The 21862-nt window shown below is 36.5% G+C and overlaps 1 protein-coding gene across 3 annotated transcripts; it reads left to right on the plus strand.

Moving 5' to 3' along the window:
• Nucleotides 1–825: 825 nt before the first annotated feature.
• On the plus strand, nucleotides 826–16479 carry LOC144546017 (disease resistance protein RPP13-like). Of its 3 annotated transcripts, XM_078294569.1 has the most exons (6): nucleotides 826–944; nucleotides 1366–1442; nucleotides 5436–5543; nucleotides 12044–12759; nucleotides 13548–14324; nucleotides 14891–16479. In XM_078294569.1, the coding sequence occupies exons 4-6, from the start codon at nucleotides 12107–12109 to the stop codon at nucleotides 16323–16325; spliced, it is 2865 nt and encodes a 954-aa protein (XP_078150695.1). In that variant the 5' UTR covers nucleotides 826–944; nucleotides 1366–1442; nucleotides 5436–5543; nucleotides 12044–12106; the 3' UTR covers nucleotides 16326–16479. The 3 variants fall into 3 exon arrangements, with proteins under 3 accessions (XP_078150695.1, XP_078150694.1, XP_078150696.1); XM_078294568.1 differs by lacking the exon at nucleotides 5436–5543; XM_078294570.1 differs by lacking the exon at nucleotides 5436–5543 and having other exon boundaries at nucleotides 906–969.
• The last annotated feature ends 5383 nt before the right edge of the window (nucleotides 16480–21862 follow it).

A 21862-nucleotide genomic window follows, 5' to 3' on the forward strand; every position in this document is an offset into this window, starting at 1 on the left:
TTGCAATACATATATATACAATTTTTTATTGATATGTCAATAGATCATACCTATTTATAGAAAAGTTGGAACCCTTTATATATTCAAAGTTTGAGCTCTAATATTTTATTTATTTTTAATATATACATATTAAATTTTTTAATATATGCAAAAAAAAATTTCTTTAGGGGTCCCTTGAATCTTGAGGCTCGGGGAGATCGCTCTAGCTGTCTAACACCAGGGCCGACCTGAGCGTGAGGATAAAAAAGGGAGGTGAGCTGAGCGGAACAGGACTAGAATGAGTTTGTTGCACTTCGCCCCAAAAATGTTAAAATTTTACACCGAACGGGCCGGGGCAACTAAATCTGACCTGGAAGACTTGGCAACGAGAATAACTGGTTGCAACAAATATTTTTTGGTTGTAATATATTTTTTCGGACAACAATAAAATTTAGTTGCGATAAGAATTATTTGGTTGCAATAAACATATTCTAATATAACTAATTCATTTAGTAGCAATATTAATATTAATTTAATTGAACCAGGTAGTTCATTAGTTCTAATGTGTTGTTGCAAAAAATTAAATTTGATGTAGTGCATGGCGCATTATTGGCGCTCTAATGGCTCTGCTGTACAGCACTCTCTTATCGGTTCTAAAAAGAAATGGACCATCAGAAATTTTAGTAGTATGGACATTTTTAAATATAAAAACACATTGGGCCTTTGTGTAATTTTTTATTTAATTATTGATATTAATAAAAAAAATCGGTGAATTTGGGCCACTGAATAAGCATCCGTAGCACCTTTAAATTATTGTATCCCACCGTTGGAAGCTATTACCTATCTTCAGTCTTGCCTTTTCTTCTTCCTCTTCCATGTTCCCATTGTGTGACTTGCTTCCTTTGGTATATATAAGACGGCCTATAATAGATGGAAAGCTAGATCTAGGCCATTAATTAAGAAAGGTAGTCATTTCTTTCTATTATTTAGGTAGGTGGGATTTTTGTGATGCTTCCTTTTTATATATCAACCACAGAACTCATCTAGTCATCTCTGATCGGTGGATAATCTGTACTGCTCTGTTTGAAGTAAATAGTACCCTAAAACAAATATATTTCATGAGTTTATTTGGCTAGGTTTTGTACCGTGGAATTTAGTAAGATAAATTTTGAAAATGTTCAAATTTAGAAATATTCATTTCTGGTATTCTGACTCTAATCGCGTGTGCAAAATAGGTGGGCCCTATGTTTCTTTTTTTCTTTATCATTTGTTTATTATTTCCCATCTAACAGAAATTATATATATTCTCAACTTTATACAACGTCAGCTTTTAGTATATATGCAAAATAATTAGCTATTCATCCATCTAAACTTGCTGATCATCAGGTTTGGTATTTAGCTATCTCATTTAAAGGCTGAACTCGTACGAAATCAAAGCATACGAAGAACACAAACACGTAGAGGTACGATTCCCATTATTTATTACTCATTTACTCCGTCATTTAATTGTATAGATGATTATATATTCTCAAACCGATGAATTTAACAGAGAGCTAGAAAGTCTGAGGGGATGAAATAAATGTGTATTTTTTATCCTACTTTTCTATTACAGCAAGTTCTTATTTATAATCACAAAAGTTCAATATATAGCCGTTTGTACTATTTTGCTATTTATGGTAATGATAGTACACGTTACCGTTTTATTTATAATCTAAACACTTGGATCTTAGATCCATGGTCGATGATGATTTTGAGATCAATCTTCAATACTTCCCCTCAAGCTAGGATTGCAAATGTCGAATAATCCTAGCTTGCTTGTGATATTCTGAATGGTTTCAAATCAAGTCCCTTAGTGAAGATATTAGCTAATTGATCCTCACTTCGAACAAAGGGTGTCTCAATTTCTTTTCTCTAATGAAATAGCAATTGATTTCTATATATTTAGTTCGCTCATGAAACACGGGATTCAACGCAATTTGTCATGTTGAGTTGTTATCGCAATACATCTTAATGGGTTGATCATGCATGATACCCATGTCTTTGAGTTATTGCTTGAGTCATACTAGTTCACTCGCGGTTAATGTCATGGCACGATACTCTGATTCCGCGCTTGATCTTGCCACGACATTTTGCTTCTTGCTTTTCTATGTGACTAAATTTCTGCCTACAAACATACAAAAGCCGGTAGTGTATTTTTTATCGAAACTTTTGGCTCAATCTGCATCAAAATAGCCACATATATTGTTAGAGTTGTTGTTTTTCATCCAAATACCTTTATTGGTGTTTTCTTTTAAATATATTAAAATTCTATTCACGGCTTCTAAATGTGTGGTTATAAGTGAGTGCATGAATTTACTTATTTGGCTTATGGAAAAAGAAATATCCGGATGGGTTACCGTTAGGTATATTAATTTTTCTACAAGTTTTTGAAATTAATTTATTTCTTCTAATTTACACTTGTTATCTATTGGTGTTGAGATCGGTTTATAACCTATTTTGACGGTCTCTTTTAACAAGTCAATTGTGTATTTTCTTTGTGAAATAAAAAGTCCATTCTTTGAGTAAGCTACTTCTATTTCTAAAAAATACTTTTGGTATCATATATCTTTAATGTCAAATTTTTCTATTAATTGTATTTTGAATTTTCTAATTTTTTCTAAATTATTTCCGGTGATTATGATATCATCTACATATACCAAGATTAGGGTGGTGTTTGTTCCATTATGGTTTGTGAACAAGGAATGGTCGGCACTACTAATTTTAAAACTACAATAAATTAAATAAGAGCGAAGTTTATCATAACATGCCCTTGGAGATTGCTTCAACCTGTAGATTGATTTATTTAGCCTACAAACCATGTTAGAGTTGATTTCCAATTTATGACCGAGTGGTGATGTCATATACACCTCATCTTTAAGTGTTCCTTGAAATAAAGTATATTTAACATCCATTTGCTAAAGGTCCCAACCATTATTTACCGCAATAGAATATAAAATTCTAACGGTATTCATTTTTGTAACTGGTGCAAAAGTCTCATTATAATCAATACCATAGATTTGGGTAAATCATTTTGCTACTAGTCTTGCCTTATACCATTCTATTGAGCCATCACTTTTATACTTAGTTTTATACACCAATTTACAACCAACGAATTTTTTTTGGTAATAAAACAATCTTCCAAGTTTCATTTTTTTCTATGGCATCTAGTTCTATCTTCATGGCTTTACACCAAATTGGATTTTCAATGGATTCTTGGTAATTAATGGGTCAAAATCAGAGCTAATAATATTTATAAACCCTAATTGTCTACTTTTACTACTAATTCTCAAGCGCACAAACTAATTGCTTAACTACGAACTAATCGAATAGTATAGATTGGGGTGTCGGTTCACAGGGATGGTGTATTAAGAGATCTAATTGCTATGCTAAGTCTGGGTTATCAGTTCTTTTAGGTTTTGGTTTGGTTTGTTTGTTTGATTAATTGAGTTGTGTTGTGTTGTAAGGTTCAGTTACAATAGATTGGAGGTTGATTGATACTAATTTTGGTTAAGTGCATAATTGCATACGGTTATGTACCCATCCGCATGCTACTATGTAAACCTGTAAAACTAAAGTTAGTTAGTCGCATGTGATTCTGTCACCATTCACATGCTACTGGACAAACTGTACAGTTTGGTTATCACCTCTAGTAGGAATCACACACAGTTTGATCAAAAACATACACGCCTGATAATGGTACCAAATGCAATTTGAGGGTTGCTAATCATTTCCTAGTGTTAATCACTGGTTCGCTATAATACCCTAACTGAGGACTGATAGGGGATGGTATCCTATCCTCACCCTAAACAATTGCATAAACAATCTATGATAAATCTAAATTATCAAGACTAGAAGGTTTTAAGTTCATAGTAACACCCTTCATATTCCTTCCATAGTTGTAACAATCGAGATTACCCTACTACTGGTTTATCAAACGCGACATTCATTTGCGGATTAATTATCCCAATAGGTCTCTACTTGAAGTTCAGACCGCAAGAGATCAACTATTATGTGTATTTCTCTTATTGGATCTATGATAATTATACCCAATTCTACTGGTCAACCCTATATGCCTACCATGGAGAGTACGTCTCCAAGCTGTCGAGGTTAAAACACACCAAAATAGGTAGTGATATAAAGAATAAAACTCAAGTAAAATGCAGTGATAAATATAAATAAAACCATTAGATTAACTCATAAGAATTTAAGATTACATGCCTTCACCCTATAAAAGGTTGCTCAGCCGCTCATGGCAGGTTCAAAAACAAAAGAGACAAAAAGACATGAAGAAAGAGTACAAAGAAGAAAGATTGAAGGTTGACACCTATGCTATCTTCTTTATGTACACCGTCTTCAGTTGCTGCCTCTTCCTTCTCTTCTTGTGAAGACCTTGCTATTTTGCTAGTCTATCCTTTATAAATTGCATAGCCTTCCTTTAGAGAAACACTAGATCTAATCTAACCTAATATTCGTGAAAAATGGTTGGTTGTGCTTCCAAATACCGATTGGTATTCGATTGGGTGCTTATATAGGCCTTAAACCCTGACCTAGAGTCGTAACCGCTATTCTGTCAGTTATTCTGTGCTTATGCCTAAATTGCATACGGTTCACTGCTTGGTCACATGGCATAGCACAAATCGTATGTGGACACTCTTTGGGTCGCATGTGGATGAGGGCACCCACACGCCCTGGGCTGGTCTCTGACTTTATGTCTGATTTGGCGTCTATTCTTCTCTTTTTAGCCCAAATAATGCTAATATCCTAGAATTCTCTAAAATCAAGTGAAATAGCAAAAAGAATATGATTCTTAATAAAATTGATAAAATAATTCGATAAATGGTCATTTTTTAGGTTAAGTAATAAGGTAAACAACAACTTATTTTACCTCTATCACACCCCCAAGCTTAAACCTTTGTTCGTCCTGAACAAATAATCTGAGAATTTGTTCGTCCATGAATAAAAATGAAGATTTACGAATGTGTAAGATTTGATTGTCCCCAAGAAAATCTAAACAATTCGTTCCCGGGTCATATGTACTCACCAAGTTCAAGGGTCATCAAATTATTTTGGATCCGGATTTACCATGAAGTTGTTTACTCAAAACCCTAGTTTTTGTACTTGAATGAAAATCTTAAGGAAATATGAACATTTGCATTCACAACACAATTTTTGACTTTAATCGGAAATTTTCAAAAACATAAATTTTTAAACATTGTGGTAAGGATAGTCATAAAACAAATAAACATCCATTTTGCCTCTCCCTCTATGCCTTGATCCCTTCTTTGACCATACTCATGGAGTTTGGGACAAAATCAACAGACTAAGTGTGTTAGTAAAACATGATTAAAAGAAAGTAAATAGCAAGAGATAAAAATCCACCATCTCACTTGTTATGGTTTTACCCTTCTTACACATAGATACAAATGAGAGGTTATGCATTCCAAATGAACCTAAGGGTTTCATCGGGCCCTAGCTCAAGTCGGGTGAAGGGGAGGTCAATCGAGCCTATTGACAACCATTCTTGTGTAGGTGCCCGTACTCATTTTTCTATGTTCCCTTTTTATTCATATTTTTTTTTGTTTTTCTATTTTCTGAATTTTTTTATTTTCGTATTTTCTGATTTTTTTTTTGTGTTTTTCTTGCATATTTGAAAAAATAAATATACGTACAAAAATATAAAGTACAAATTATGTTTACTATGAATACACAAAATTTCTAAATACACATACTTAGAAATTATCCTTATATTTCGTCAAATTATTGGGGTCAATTTAAGGAGAGTGTAATTTGAAACATTTTTCACTTTATAAAAATCCTCATGTACAATATTTTAAATATATTTATTTCCAAAATTTTCTTTTCAATCAAAATGTGTTGTTAGCCTTAGTCTTTCTTATCTCTATAGATTTGTTCAAGTGTCAAAATAATTTAAAAGAAAAAGAACAGAGCAAAGAGAAACACACATTCATGATAAACAAGTTTCTTCATTTCCAATTTATAATTTAACTTCCTAATTTACCCAATAATATGTTTTTACTCTATATGACCTAAATGCAACAATTTTCTAAATGCAATACTTGCTAGATAAAAACCCTAGTTCGTCCATCTAGAATTCACGGTGATTCTAGTCAGAGCTAGGAAAAACTGCTAGCGACTTGATAAATAAATATGACCTAAATGCCTAAGTAGGTACAATGCAATTTTTCCCTCCCCCGAACTTGAATGTTGCACCAACTCGGTACAAACAATCAAGTCAAGCAAAAGAAAAATGAAATATAAAACAACTCACTAAAGATATAAAAAGAAAGATACAACCTCCTACTCATCATTGGCGAGTGGAGGAGGTGGGTCCTTCCAAGCTCACGTGTACCAATCGTTGTCGAAGAGGCTTGCTCTTGGATAGTTGAATCTCATAGTGTTGTCAATCCTATCGAAATATCTCTCGGTGATGGTATGTTCGAGTCTTTTGATTCGCATATCTATTGCATTTGCTCTTGCCATCAATACATTCCTCCTCAAGTTAGCGAGGCCTTGAGTCATGTCGGTTGAAAGTCCGGCTACTTGCCTCGACAGGTCAGAGACGGTCTGTTAGTATGGGCTTCCAGCTAGCTGTGGAAACGCATGAAGATCAGCTTGTGGTTGGGGTTGGACCGCATGCGATTGGGGCCAGGGCATCCAGCCCTCAACGGGGATCGACTGAGAATATTCCTAAGCCGCATGCAGTTCAGCTCCATCCGCATGTGGTTCTTTCTAGTTCTGCTATGCTCCCTTCTCCTCCTTGGAGGGTTCTTCTATTGTTCGCACCACACCCCAGCTGTTCTCTGACTGGAAATCAATAGGCTCTAAGGGAAGTGCCATATAGACTCCTCTGTTGATAACTCATATGGGGTCATCTCCTCGACTGAGCACTCTCATGTTTCGAAACACTCTTATGTTCATTGGCTGAGTAGCAGCACCAATTTCAAAGTGCTCAATGTTTTCCCCCACTTCTTTGCCAATAGATGCACCGACCCCCCATATCCGAGCTCACCTCTTGCGGACCGTCCATAGGCTGCCGGCCAAAAAGTCCTCGATATCGAGTATGCCCTAATCTTTCCCTTCTGCTTTATGGAGGGCACAATGAATAAATTGTATCTCTGTGTTGGTCACTGTTGAATTGGTGAGACCTCTCCCGAACACCGCACTTGACATTGCTCGATAGAAATATTTCAAGAGAAGGTGCCTTATCATGTTACCTCTTTTCATTTCCTCTTCTCTATCATGGGCAATGTTTGCCCAAGTTCTCCGGATTCCTCTGAGATCACCGTGAAAGCTGGTATTTGCCTTAAACCCCAGCGCGGCATTAAATGCTTCGAGAGTCATCCGGTACTCTCGATCGGTGATTCTGAACTTGACTGCCCCATTTTCTAATTTGAATGTGGAGAAAAATGTGAGGGTTGGTACCTTATACACCCTACAATGTCGGAGTTCATCGAGGAAGGTGTATATTTCAAGTGCGGAGGCAAGCTCTATGAATTGATCATATATGCCCATTGCTTCTAAGGTTCTAGGGCATATCACCCTGGACTCACTCAGTCCCCTATTCTCCAATTGTTCATTAATGGGGTGTAAATCAATGCTAATAATATTTATAACCCTAATTTCTACTTACTGTCGATTCATAAGCGTATGAATCTACCATATAGTACAGATTGGGGTGTCGATCCACAAGGATGGTGTATTAAGAGATCTAAGATGTAAACTGAGGTCTAGGTTATTGGTTCATTTAGGTTAGTTGGTTGTGTTTTGGTTGATTGGTTGTTTGGTTGCTCAGCTGTAATACTGAATTACAACAGAGGAGTAGTATAGATTAAGTGTTTAGAAGATGGACTTCTAGGGAACCAGACATTCTATCCTTCAAACTCGTTCAATCTAGGTTCTGGTTGTCATTAACAATAGTTAACGGTTCTGTCACCATCAGCATGCTATTGCCAAATACCTGTCAGTTGCAAAGTTACTCAATAGCATGCAGCTCTATCACCATCTGCACACGTTCTGGGTAAACCGTACAAACTCTGGATCCAACTCCAGTTGAAATCGCACTTGGTTTTGCCAAAACTGTACACGCTCTATACTGGTATCTCTGCGATTTGAGAGCTGCTAATCCTATTCTAGTGCTGATCTCTAGGTTGGACTTACAACACTCTAACTGAGCAAGTTCTCGTTGAGTACTTTGTAAGGCTTAGCAGCATTAAGATCAATGATAAGTCCTAATTACTAATATCTCACGATGTCAATAATCAAGATTACCCCACTACTAGTCATGGAATGTGACATTGGTCTGCTAAACGATGTCCTAATAGGTCCCTTAACCATTGTTTGAATACAAGTGGTCAACTGGTCAATCTATTCTACTTGTACTTAGGATAACTTATGTTCTTCGGATATTGGTTAACCCCAATTAGGTATGAATGGATTGTACACTCCATTCATACGAGATTCATACGAGGTCGCTTTAATCACACAATAAATAAGACCATCAGGCATAAAATCTCAGTAGGAGGGCAATTAAGAGAGATGAAGGGAGTACACCTATATTGTTCTTTATCTCATGCACGCCATCTTCACGCCTTGTTCCTTCCTCCTCTTCTAGTAGAGACCTTGCTATTCCGTGGTAATTTCCTTGTGCATAGCCTCCACTAGAGTGAAACCCTAGTTCTAAGTGCTCTCAAATGTGTATTATCTTATGTGATATGCCCAGAGTGAGAGAGTGTTCTTTCCCAGGCATCCATTTCCTTAAATAGGCCTTGATTGGAAAGTTAGATCCGTAACTGCTGTTCTGGTAGTTTCTGTGTACGGATGCTGGAATAGCATGCGATTTGGCTGAGATCCACACGGGCGGCATAACCATCTACAATAGCGCTGTGCGGTTCGTTTGAGATCCGTGTGGTAGCGCTTTTGAGTAGCATGCGGATGACGCATCCGTGCGCCTGAGGGTGTCAGAATTGCGTGTTTTATGCCTGTTTTCACTCCAAAATCATTGAAAATCTGCAATTCTCTAAAATCAAGTGAAATAACAAAAAGAAATCTGATTCTCTAAGAAATAAGTAATTGTAACTCGGTAAATGGCAATAATATAGGCTAAGTGTTAGGGAAAATCATGACAAATTTGACCCCTATCATTCATAGAGGGGGCTCTCTTCAGCAAATCTAGGAGCTCGGGGATGAATCCCCGCACTCCCTGACTACTGGTATCTTGCTTGATACCCATCCCTGGCGGCTCATGGGTCCATCCTTATCGGGTTGGGTAGATAATCCAGAACTGGAGGATACCAGGATTAATCCTTCCAGAAAGATTGGGGTCTCAGCCGGGGTAATGGACCTCTCACACCTATTCCTTCCCTGAGTCCTTTTGTAGAATCAGAGGTCATTTCGATTGGAGTTATCCATGGGTTCTGGTCTGTATATGGTTTGGCCTTGATCGTATGCGATTTTGGTGAAGGTGTACATTTTAAATCCTGTCCATGTGCGACTGGAAGAGTAGTGATTTTGGGAAGAGGTTCCATCGCATGCGGTTTGGGTCAATCCGCACACAATTGGTCGGGCTCAGTTTTCCCATACTAGTGGTATCAAGACCCAATGTAGTGTACCAGGTAGTGGGGTAGGTACAGAAACAGCGAGAAAGACCCTTATTGGTTTGGATTTGTGAAATTTTTGAGGTTTTACCTCTTTTAAACATGTGGGGGAGCGTAGAGGAGTGACGATAGCGAGGAGATGAAGGAGATGGCAGCGGCTTGTGGTAGAGATGGCGGAGGTAGCCGTAGCGACGACAAAGGCAGCGAAGGTGAGGGCTTCGGCGACAAAGAGAGAGAGAGAGGAGGAGAGGAAGGATTGGAGAGAGTAAGAGGAAGCAAGAGTGAAGTGGAAGGGTGAAAAACGGGAAGTACGGATATAGAGTTTGAAACGATGTGGGAATTCTAAGAGTCAAATATCCAATACGGGTCTGTTAACGGGTTTTAATCGCATGTGGTTCACTTGTGAACCGCATGCGACCTAGTATTTCGGATCCATGACAAAATAGGATCCACTACACGAAAGGGGTCAATCTCATACAGATGAGGGTTATTTGTATGCGGTTCGGCTAAGTCGCATGCGGCCTGGTGTTGATCCGCATGCGAGTTGGATAGTGTTCTGGTTGCTCCTTCTTCTTCCTTTCTCATTTCTTCTTAGTTTCTTGGGTGATTTTGAAAATTTTTGTGAGTTGTTTCCTAAATGTTGGACTCTATTAAACTAAAAATTTTAAATTTTAAATTTAAAAATGTTCTTGGGTTGCCTTCTAAACAGCGCTTCTTTCGAGTCACTAACTTGATCATGTTGAGGATCATCTTTTATCGAGTGGTTTGGGCGGAATACTTATGACCATGGATGCATATGTCTCCCTTGGGGGACTATTCTTTAAGTAATAGCTTACATGAGTTTTCTTTATGATAGGTTCTTTTTCTTTCACGATTTGATGAGATGGGTGTTTTACGTAAGGAATGAGTTTCATGGGTTTAGCATCCCTTTTTGTTTAGAACTTTGGTCGATTAGTGGGATTGCTAATTCCAAGTTTTAAGTCGGGTAATTTAGGTTTGGCCTTGTCAATTATAGGGTTTTGAGCCTTAATAGGATTGGGTAGTTTATGACAAGGAGAAAGAGGCAGATCTATTTTCCTTTCAGGATCTTTTGTATGTGCCTCTTTATTTGTATCCAAGCCAGTGGCGAGTACCCAATTGATGTCCTCATAGTCATCGTACAAGTCGGAATCTACGCTAGGTGAGGATGGAGACCATGGCATGTTGTCATCGTTAAACAATTCGTCTAAGTCCTCCTTACATAGGTAGTCTTTAAGATTGGTTTCCTCGTCCTTTTCTTCTTCCAAGAACTCCAAACCTCTTGGTTTAAAAGTAATCGACCTCAAAGAGAATTCTTAAAATTGCGTAAATCAAATTCCATATTTGATTTGTTCCTCTGTAGCTATTTAACTTTTTATTTCTATCAACCAAATAACTCTATAACTTTCCATCAAAAAAACTAGTGAAATATGTTTATTTTGTCAAAAATACTAATGGGATATATTCATCCATTTCATGTTACTTTATATTTTATTTGTTTTTGGATGAAAAAATAACAAATAAGAATATTCTATTAGTATTTTGAAAGAAAAAGTTATAGAGTGAATTCATTGAAATAAATAAAAAGTTCAATGACTATAGAGGGAAAAATCAAACGCAAGTGACAAATTTGTAAGTCTTCACCCAACCAACTTTGAGCCCAGCAAAGTCCTTTCGAAGCTGAGCTTTTTTATTTGATGATCGCTTGGAAGAGAGAATTTTCTTCAGCAATATACAGAAAGCAACATAAAGCAACATACCGTGGATCGCTTGTCTTACACGCTAAGGTAGAGAAATAAGCAGAGGGAAATATCAGATGAGGAAAAGGAAGAAGAAAAGGATGCGTGGTTGTGAATTTTTTTATCATCAAGTACAATTTTTCATTCAAGTACACTTACAGATATGTTTTATTCGACGCACACAGGGTGTTCCATGATATGTCAGAGTAACAAATCTTTCCATTTATTGTGTTCCAAACAAACTTATATATGCTTTTGGTTCCAACTAATATCAACTGCTTTGATGTCGTCTTCAAATCAAACGTTCCATGTTAACAGAAGTATTATATTATTCGATAAACCAAATTTATATAGAACAAGAAGTGGGTGATCGTATAATTAAATTATCTCAAACTAATCGTCCTTATAAGACAGTAAAGAATGAAATTTGACTAATCTTATAATCATGTCGTCATTAGCACAAGACCCACAAATTAAATGCTCATTTGTTTTAGCTGTTTTTTAGTATGTTACACTGAATTTATGTGCGACTTCTATAATTTTGATATTGTGGTAGTATATACATGTTCCATATCTACACTAAATATATGTTTTTTGCATTGTTTCCAATGCACTGTTCTTACCCAAAAGTTGTTGACATAATTGTTCAACCAGTTTGGATAACCAAGATTTGAGGTTGCTCCTGACTGTCAAGGATACACAAAGCAAACTTGAAAGATGGCTGAGGGTATAGTTAGTTTTGTATTGGAAAAGCTGTCGGATGCTGTTGTTCAGGAGATTCTACTTCTACACGGCATCGACAAGCAAGTGGAGACATTGAGTGGTGAGCTCAGTTGGATACAAACTTTCCTCAAGGATGCCGATATGAAGAAGCTTGAAAATAAGAGACAAAAGCTTTGGGTGAAATTGGTCCAAGATGTTGCTTACGACATAGAGGATGTTATAGACAATGCCTTCATATCAAAAGTTCCTGTTCCTAACAACCCTTTAAGAGAGTTCCCAAGAAGAGGATGTTTTCGAATTGTTGAGGCTGCTAAAAGGACGTGGAGCAAAAGCAAAAAGCTCCCAGCTTTGCACAACCTTGCTCATGAGATGAATGAGATCATGGCGCGGATTCAGAAGATCAGTGAAAGGAGACAGATATATGGAATCAACTTTTTGGGTGAAGGCAGTGGAGAGCAGCTGAGGCTTCCGATTAGGCCCCCCGTGCTACCTGACATTGATGATCCAGATGTTGTCGGCTTCAACCTTGACAGAGACAACATCATAAATCAGTTGCTTAACACAAGAACTAAAAGGCGTGTTGTCATCTCAATTGTGGGACCTGGTGGGCTCGGAAAAACCACTCTTGCTCAAAAGGTCTACAATAGGTAAATATGATTATATGAAGCAACTAGGATTCTAAATAGCACACTATAAATGCGCTATTCGTGCTATAGAGGCGCAATATTAGTATAGTGCCATTTTTTTAATCGTTCCGCTATGACGCGATAAATACTATTTAAACCTTTGGAAGCAACTATGCCAATTTTGATTAATAATATGATATTTCAAAATATTACACGCACGCATAGATACACACATACATACTTCAACCGATATCTTCTTTTCTTCTTCAAATGAGGGATTTTGAAGGAAAAATTCCCTGCATACCCATTAAGAGTTTGAAATTTATATTTTTTATGCTTCAAAAACATTTCGGTATCTTTAGGTTGTTGCTAGACCCATTTTCACTTTGTAGTTATATAAGAAAATTACTCTTCTACTCTAGCGTGAACCTAATTTCTTTAGAAAGTTATATCAAGGCTAAATTGTTTAAGACTACGGTAAATGTTGAGAAAGTTGTACAGAGAGTTGTGTTATTTCTTAAATGTGTAATGCTTTTACTTATTGATACTCTGGTAAGAGTTTTGCCAAATATAATGTTTAGGAATAATAAGGAGACCGTCAAACTCAAATTTCCAAATACAGACTAGATGATCAGACAGCAAAAACAAAAATTCTCTCGTAAAAAAAAAAACAGTGAGAGGCTGCAGCCTCTATGGTAATATATACAAGTACCAATGATAATATATACAAGTACTAATGATTAGAATAAAAAAATCAAAGCGGCAGTGGAATGTGAACTAATCCATGCTATTTACTTTGTTTTCTATAGTAATGATGTGAAGAGACACTTTGATGTTCGCATATGGGTAGTTATTTCTCAAGAGTTCGATCTAAAGGATGTATTGAGAAAGATAATAAAGCATGTTGAGCCTCAAAGCAACCTAGAAGGGGAAGAAGAATATTTACTTACAAAGCTTTACAAAACTCTTAATGATGAGAAAGCCCGTCCAAAGAAGTACCTTCTAGTCCTAGATGATATATGGGCAAGTGATCCATGGACTCAAATTGAGAGAGGGCTGCCGGATGCCATGAATGGAAGTAGAGTAATCATAACTAGCAGATTCTCAGATGTTGCCAAAGGTGCAGAACCATATTATCCTCCATATTTAACCAAGGAACAAAGCCTAGAGCTTTTCTACAAAAAGGCTCTGCCAAATCGAGATTTGTGTGAAGGGTATCCTATTGATCTGATTGAGGTTGCAAGGAAGTTTGTCCAAAAATGTGGCGGGTTACCTCTTGCACTGGTGGTTATTGGAGGTTTATTATCAAAAAAACCTGCCACTTATGTTGCTTGGAGTAAAATGTTGAAAACTATTAACTGGGGTAATGAAGGGAGAAAATGTATTCAGATCATAGCCACCAGCTACGATGACTTGCCATTAGTTCTCAAGTATTGTTTCATGTACTTTGCGATTTTTCCTGAAGACCATGAAATTGATGCTCAAAGGTTATTACGGTTGTGGGTTGCTGAGAGGCTCATACCAGTGGAAGATTCCAGAACTTTGGAGGAAACTGCCGAGAGCTTTCTAGAGGATCTAGTGCAAAGGTATACTTCCGTAATTCAACAGTCCATTACATATATATTCATCTAGATCAAATTCATTTTCTTTTTTTAAGATAAGATATCTTACTTTTTAATTTTAATTGACTATTTGACAGTAAATATCCCTCTGTTGCATTATATATGTATATATAAAATGAATCTCTACAATAGGCCTAATGACAACGAAATTCTCTTTGTTTGGATGGCATGTTTAGGTACTTTATTGCAGATTGGTCTTTTCAGCAAGTACACTTGTTATTTACTTAATATGCTTGGTTTGCTCAATCGAGTACTCTTTCTGTTAATCAGTATCTGGATTTACCTATCATCATACATTTTATAAAACATGAACCTTAAATTCAACGAGCTAACAATTGTCTTATTTATTGTATATAGCTTTTACTTACTACTATTACGACAGTAACAAAATATTTAGTGCTTGTCATTTCTCAACGTTTGTTTTCACTTTATGACACGCATATTTAGTGTTTTGTGTAAGATATACTGTTGTGCACCTCCTATAATCCAAAGTATCCCATTTAATTGATTTTCTTATTTCATTTTAATAGAAGCTTGGTTCAAGTATCACAGAGATCTCACACCGGTTCCATTGTAAGTTGCCGTATACATGATCTCCTTCGTGAAGTTGTCATCCAAAGGGCCAAAGAGGATAACTTTCTCACAATTTTCTCAAACTCCGACAATCAGAAGAGTGATGCCAAGGCACGCCGTGTGGCTGTCCATTACTCAGGTTGCAATGAATTGATGGAACATGCAAATCCAAAACTCCGTTCTTTTTTGTGCTTTGAGAAGCCACTGCCAAGTTTCTCTAGGCATAGGCTTCTTAAGGTCCTGAGTGATATGGGCCAGTGTCAGGGTCAGGGTGTAGAATTCGAGTGTTTTAATGGACTAACTCAGTTAAGGTATTGCGAGCTTAGCGGGATCTTGAATAGTATCGGAAGATCATTTGAGTTGTTCATAGGCAGCCTAAAACTTGTAGAGACCCTTGATTTCCATCTAGGAGAGCATGGAGACTTGCCTAATGATATATGGAATGTGAAAACACTTAGGCATGTGATGCTTAGGCGGTATAGTTTAGGACCTTCATCATCTGCCGACCTAAGAAATCTACAAACACTCACAGGTGTGAGGAGCAATGAGTCATGGAATACACAGTTACCTAACCTACCAAATGTGCGTGATTTAGATATCCTTGTGGAGAGTTCATTTTCGTGGGATTTAATTGCCCAGTTGCTTGATACACTGAAGCATCTAACATGTCTTCATTTATTCGGCCATAAAGTGCCACCAGAGATAGTCAACATGCAAAGGTTTTCATTTTATCAACATTTACAATCTCTATATCTAGTAGATCGGTCCCCATCCCCCAGCAATTTGTTGCCGGTAGAGATTATCATGTTTCCCAAACATGTCACGGAGCTTACACTTGTAGGACTCCAGTTCAAGGAAGATCCGATGCCAGTACTGGAGAAGCTATGCAACCTCAAGATGCTCTGTTTGGAAGGAGAAGAAGCGAATCGAAGGATGAGTTGTTCTGCTGGAGGGTTCCAACAGCTACATCAGTTGAATTTTGTCAGCCTAAAGAATTTAGAAGAATGGGAGATAAAGGAAGATGCCATGTCCATACTTGAAATTGTGACACTAGACCACTGTTCCAACCTACGGGTGCCTCTGGGGCTTCAGTACCTATCCAACCTCAAAGAACTCAAGGTAAACAAGTGCAGTGACTTAGAAAAGCACGCAAAGAAGATCCACAACATATGCAAAGATGTGCCTTCCATATCGATCGATGGCTTCAAGCCTTCGATCTCAAGTGCAGACGTGTCCTTTGATTCAAGTGCAGACGTGTCCTCCTTTAATTCAAGTGCAGATCTGTCTTCTTTTAATTCAATTTACTTTGTAGGTTTCTTGTTCTTAGTTTTTGTTTCCGTACTGCTGCTATCATTTTCTTTTCGTTTTAATTTATTTGTAGTTAAAAATTAGCTTTTGGTATGGTGGTAAAGGAACATGTTATATGACATGAGAGCTTATGAGTTCAAAACTCTCATTCAAAAAAAAAAAAAATAATACTTGTTGTTTAGTTTTATTGTAGAGTTGTTGAATGTGCTTCAAAAACTTGAAATTTATTCCACCATCATTGATTTTGTTTCGGTACTATGGTGCACATATTTTACTTAGGTACCCTCTAGATATGTATTTCGAAGACAATATATAGACAAAACTATTATGAAGACAAATTAAAAGACTTTTTATGTTCATACATAATAGGTTAGTTGACTATGCACGGTTACAAAATATGATGACACACGGTTCTGCAATCATTTATGAAATTTTCGATAAATTGTACAGCCATTTAACTGTGTCTATCTCTATTCTATTATTAAGTACGTTGGGTGTCCGATCCGCCAACGGCTACGATTGAGAGATGGAACTTCGGATTTGATCTCAGCTCTCCAATTACATATTTTTTTTCTTCTTTTGATTAAATGTGTATGTTTTATGTATAGTCTAAATTTAGTTAAACCCACCACATATACTGCCACACGATATGTTACAATTAAAATTGAATAAATTCTGAAATTTAGCGATATATTTATCCATTTCCTTTTTTTTTTGTTTCCATATTTCTCCACCTTCCATTTTCTAATTTATTGTTTTCTTCTTCGTTTTTATACGGATCACAATGAAAATCATTTTTTTTTATTTTCTTATTTCTCTTTCTTTGTTTCTATACATATTACTGTGGACAATTTAGAATATATTTCCGATATATAATATATCAATGTGTGTGTGTGTTCTAAATTGGAAACAAAGAAGAATATAAATTGGAACGTGTGTGTAAATATATATTTTTCTTATAATATGTCTGTGTGTGTGTATCATGTACATACACACGATAACACTTTTTATTTATGTTTTTTTATATCATATTATATGTTGATATTGAATTGTTGTATGATATTTGATATTAGATTCGAATCAAGCTATTATTTGATATCATTGGTACTTAAAAATAAAAAATCATCACATCATCAAATTGTTATTAGATGTCACGATTAAAGTTAATTAAAAATACATAATCATATAAATTTTCTATTAAAATGTGTTTTAATTTTTAAATAATTATTATTTTCATTGATATATTTGTTTCTTATAATATGTCCCCGTTGCAACGTACGGGTATGATACTAGTATAGATCTTATATATACATGGTTTTGAGTAAGGTAACCATATCAGATCATCGAAAGGGTGTCACGAGCAAGGTACGTACGTAACTGTACATGTATGATAGCACGGGTTATAATACATCATTCATCCAAAGGAACCGTATATGATTTAAGATAATTATACACCGTTCTTGTTGCACAGCTTTTATGATAGAACCGTGTATGATTTGTATTTATTTTAATGCCGTTTAAAATTAACTAATTTCCATATTAATTTGCTAATCACTGAACATACAATATTACACATACAAAAAATAATATCAAACATTAGTATTTACAACATTAAACATACCAATACACATAAAGATCAAGACAATATTATTACAGAGTAAGTTGATTACACATAATTCAACAACCAAATTTTTTTTTTTGAAGGTCAGCTGGCAAGAAGCCAGCTGACAATATATTGATAAAAAAATTATTTACATACCCAAGTGGGTTTTTCTAATACAATTCCTACACATTAAATAGTAAATAAAGCACTAATCAGCACCGTAAATGATCGGTTTTGATCATGAGTACCCATTCTTCCCCTTACAAACCCCCTCTTAACAATTGGATCTCCAAAGAAAAGTTTCTTGTACCGATTCATTAATTAAACTCATCACTTGTTTGTATTCCTGAGAGAAAATCCTCTGATTCCTCTTCTTCCACAGCGCCCACACTCCTACTGCCCAAGCGACATCCCATCGTTTCTTGGCCTCTCCTGAGAGCCCTCGCCTATGCTCCCACCATGCTTCTCTAATTGAGTTGTTGTTTATTGGGACCATAATATTTATGGAGGCAAGGAACCCTCTCCAGAACCTCTTGGCCGGAGTACAATTCCAGAATAAGTGGTCTCGGGTTTCTAGCTCATCTAAGTCACACATGACGCAGTTATCACTCACCATACAACCCCTTCTCCTCAGAACTTGTCGTGTCAGTAGTTTGTTTTTGATTAGTAGCCAACAAAAAATTCTTACTTTTGTTGGTATTTTTAGCTTTCACAGTGCTTTTGCGAATCTACACCTAATTCCTTTTCGGTGTATTACCTTGTAAGTAGAGGTTGTAGTGAATTCAGCTCCCCTTGTCCATCTCCATTTGATTTGGTTGTTGACTGCATCTATCTCCATCGAACAAACAAAAAACTCATGAAATTCTGATAGAGATTTAAGGAAGTATGAACCATGCGTGTTGATATCTCTATGGTGTGATATGTCATGTAGCTGTGCTAGTGCTTTCGCCCACAATCCATTCGGCTGGTGGTGTAATTTCCATAGCCATTTGATCAGAAGCGTTGCATTTTGATCAGCAATATCAATTATTCCCATTCCTCCCTCTTGTTTGAGTGCACATACTCTTTCCCAGTTTACCAGACAATTGATCGGTTTGCATTCAGCATTACTCTTCCAAAGAAAACTCCTCCTGAGGCGGTCGATATGTTTTATAACCCATTTCGGTATTCTAAAGGCCTGTGCAAAATGCAGAGGCAGTGCAGATAAAACCGACTTAACCAGTATTAACCTTCCCCCAAATGATAATAATTTTGACTTCCAACTAGCTATTCTCTCATGAATTGCTAGGATAATTGGCTGAAAGTGCTCCTTTTTCGGCTTCCTAACTGTCAGTGGCAACCCTAGATATTTCATTGGTAGCTGTGATGTCGGACTTCCAATGATGCTCTCTATTACCTGTATTGCACCGGTCGGAACTGAAATCGGTACAAAATTACTCTTTTCTCTGTTAATTTTCAACCCCGAAAGAGATTCGTAGGTGTTTAGTATCTGTGTTATCACTCTTAGAGTTGTCGGGTGTGCTTATGTGATTATTAGCGTGTCGTCCACATATTGTATGACTTGAGTGGGGATATGAACCTACAGATGCATAATCGACTTTGCATTGTTGATAAACCAATTCAATGAATCAGCAGCAAGTATAAATAGCAGCGGCGACAATGGGTCACCCTGCCTCAGACCGCTTTCGTGTTTGAAATAGGTTGTGAAGTCTCCATTGTACTTGACCGTTGAGTACGAAGATCTCAACACTTGGAGCACCGTTGAAAGCCATCTCGGGGGAAACCCTTTTTCCATAAGTAGGTTCGTGAGGAAACACCAATCCACCATGTCAAACGCCTTTTCAAAATCAACCTTGTATAGTACCGCCGGTGTTTTTTGCGAACTTGCCTTCCATAACAGTTCTCTGGCTACTAGGAAAGACTCCATCAACGACCTTCCTTTGACGAAGGCAGTTTGTGAATTAGATATGATTTCATGCATCTGGGGCTGCAGTTTGTTTGCTAGAACCTTGGTGATCAGTCTGATGATCGTATTAATAACACTTATTGGGCGATAGTCCCTAATTTTATCTGCTCCACTCTTTTTAGGCACTAATGTGATTGCTGCTTTGTTTATGCATGATATATCCACTCTGCCCTCCTGCAGTTCTCAAATTAGCTTTACTAGGTCATTACTAACAATATCCCAGTATTTTTGGAAAAACTCGGCCGGCAATCCATCAGGTCCACTAGCCTTTTGCTTTGGCATTTGGTTTAGAGCTGCTCGTATCTCCTCGTGATATCGTTGTCCAGATTCTCCAGTTGTTGATCATATCTTAACCTTGCTTTCCCAGTCAAGTCGAAAGCCGGTCGAGTTGTCCCTTTTTTTCCCAGACTTGCCTTAAAATGTCGAAATATGAACTCCATATGTTGCTCCTCTATCTCAATGCCATTGTCATTTTTTAAAGAGATTACCGCATTTCGGTTTCTTCTGCCATTAGCCACTGCATGGAAGTATGCAGTGTTGTTATCTCCTAACTTTAGCCATGTACACCTTGAGCGCTGTTTCCATTTTTGCTCCTTCTCGCTTGCTATTTGGTAAATGTGCACCTTTAGTGCTATTTTGAGCTGTAATTCTATGCTGTTCAATTGCCGGTGTTCTTCAGCGCAATCCAGTTGCCTTAGCACCCACATGTTCATATATATGTATGTTTAAACATGACCATTATTAGACTTCCAATTGTTGACATGAATCTCAAAACTAACCTTTATAATTTAAATAAGTATCAAAATTATTTTAACTTAATTAGTCGTATTATTTTACATATATAGTAAAATACTGCAACGGATACTAACCTGCAAGATTATTGAAATCAATCAATAAAGATAAATGAGGAGGAATCCACTTATATAGTTTTTTAGTGACACCAGATTATATCTTATATTTTCAAAGTTCAAAGAGTGAATTCAAATGTGCTTGGAGATCAAATTTTATATTTTTTGAATATTTTGAATATTTATTAAGGTTGATACAAAAATTCAATGGCCTGAAAACAACGATTTTGTAAAATACTTAATAAAAAGTAAAAAAATTAAACAATTTGATCTTTATAAATTTATAATTGACTTTTAATACAAAAGGCAATAAAATAATTAGTGTGTTTTTTAAATTTAGAAGGGTAAATATTATATTATGAATTTTTAAGGGGAGTATATGTAATTTTGATGTTTTTGAGGGATATACATTAAATTCCCCAAATTACCTCAAAAAAAATATGGTTGTATAAGATTACTTTGATCAATTTACAGCTCTTACATACATTCTCAAATTGACTTGTGAAATATATTAGGCTCAGAACCAAAATCAATAAAGGCCCGAATTGGCATAAATGGGCTTTCTTGGTTTCAGTAAACTTTGGACCTGCATAACTTCGGCATAAGGCCCAAAATTAACTAATCCAATTTGATTCAAAAAAGACAAAATTATTGGGTTAAGATTAGGGGTGAAAACGGAGCCGGATTATCCGACGGATATCCGATCCGAATCCGTTTAATTCGGATACGGATTAGGGGTGAAAACGGAGCGGATAATTACCGGATACGGATCCGGATAATTGCTAACCTTTAAGAATTTGTCCGGATACGAATACGGATTCGGTAGGTGGATACGAATACGGATTCGGTAGGTAAATCATAAACGGATCGGATATCCGGACATGTCCGGAAATGAAGTTTGCTCCCCACGTGACTGCTCTGCGCGTTACAGTTTTGTTTGTATTCACTATGGCCGTATATATATACCCTCCACTCTGTAATACTATGTATCTTGTGGGATTAAACCCTTTTTTGAATCCGGATACATCAGTTCCGTCATTGTTATTGGTTCTATTAACGAGTCCAGCCCAATTTGACTAAGCCCGCAAGGTGTAAATCAACCCAATTCGTTTTACTTGCCTATTTTTTTTTATTATACATGATGATACCATATGAACTCGATCTAACCCAATTTAATTACACATATTTGAATTTTGTTAATTAG

Source organism: Carex rostrata, chromosome 28 (assembly GCF_964058835.1).
Source record: "Carex rostrata chromosome 28, lpCarRost1.2, whole genome shotgun sequence".
In the NCBI taxonomy this organism is placed as follows: domain Eukaryota; kingdom Viridiplantae; phylum Streptophyta; class Magnoliopsida; order Poales; family Cyperaceae; genus Carex; species Carex rostrata.

Coding starts and splice junctions, on each gene's coding strand:
- LOC144546017 (XM_078294569.1), top strand. CDS start 12,107: ATGGCTGAGGGTATAGTTAGTTTTGTATTGGAAAAGCTGTCGGATGCT. Junction 12,760..13,547: donor GCTCAAAAGGTCTACAATAG/GTAAATATGATT, acceptor TGTTTTCTATAG/TAATGATGTGAAGAGACACT. Junction 14,325..14,890: donor CTAGAGGATCTAGTGCAAAG/GTATACTTCCGT, acceptor TCATTTTAATAG/AAGCTTGGTTCAAGTATCAC.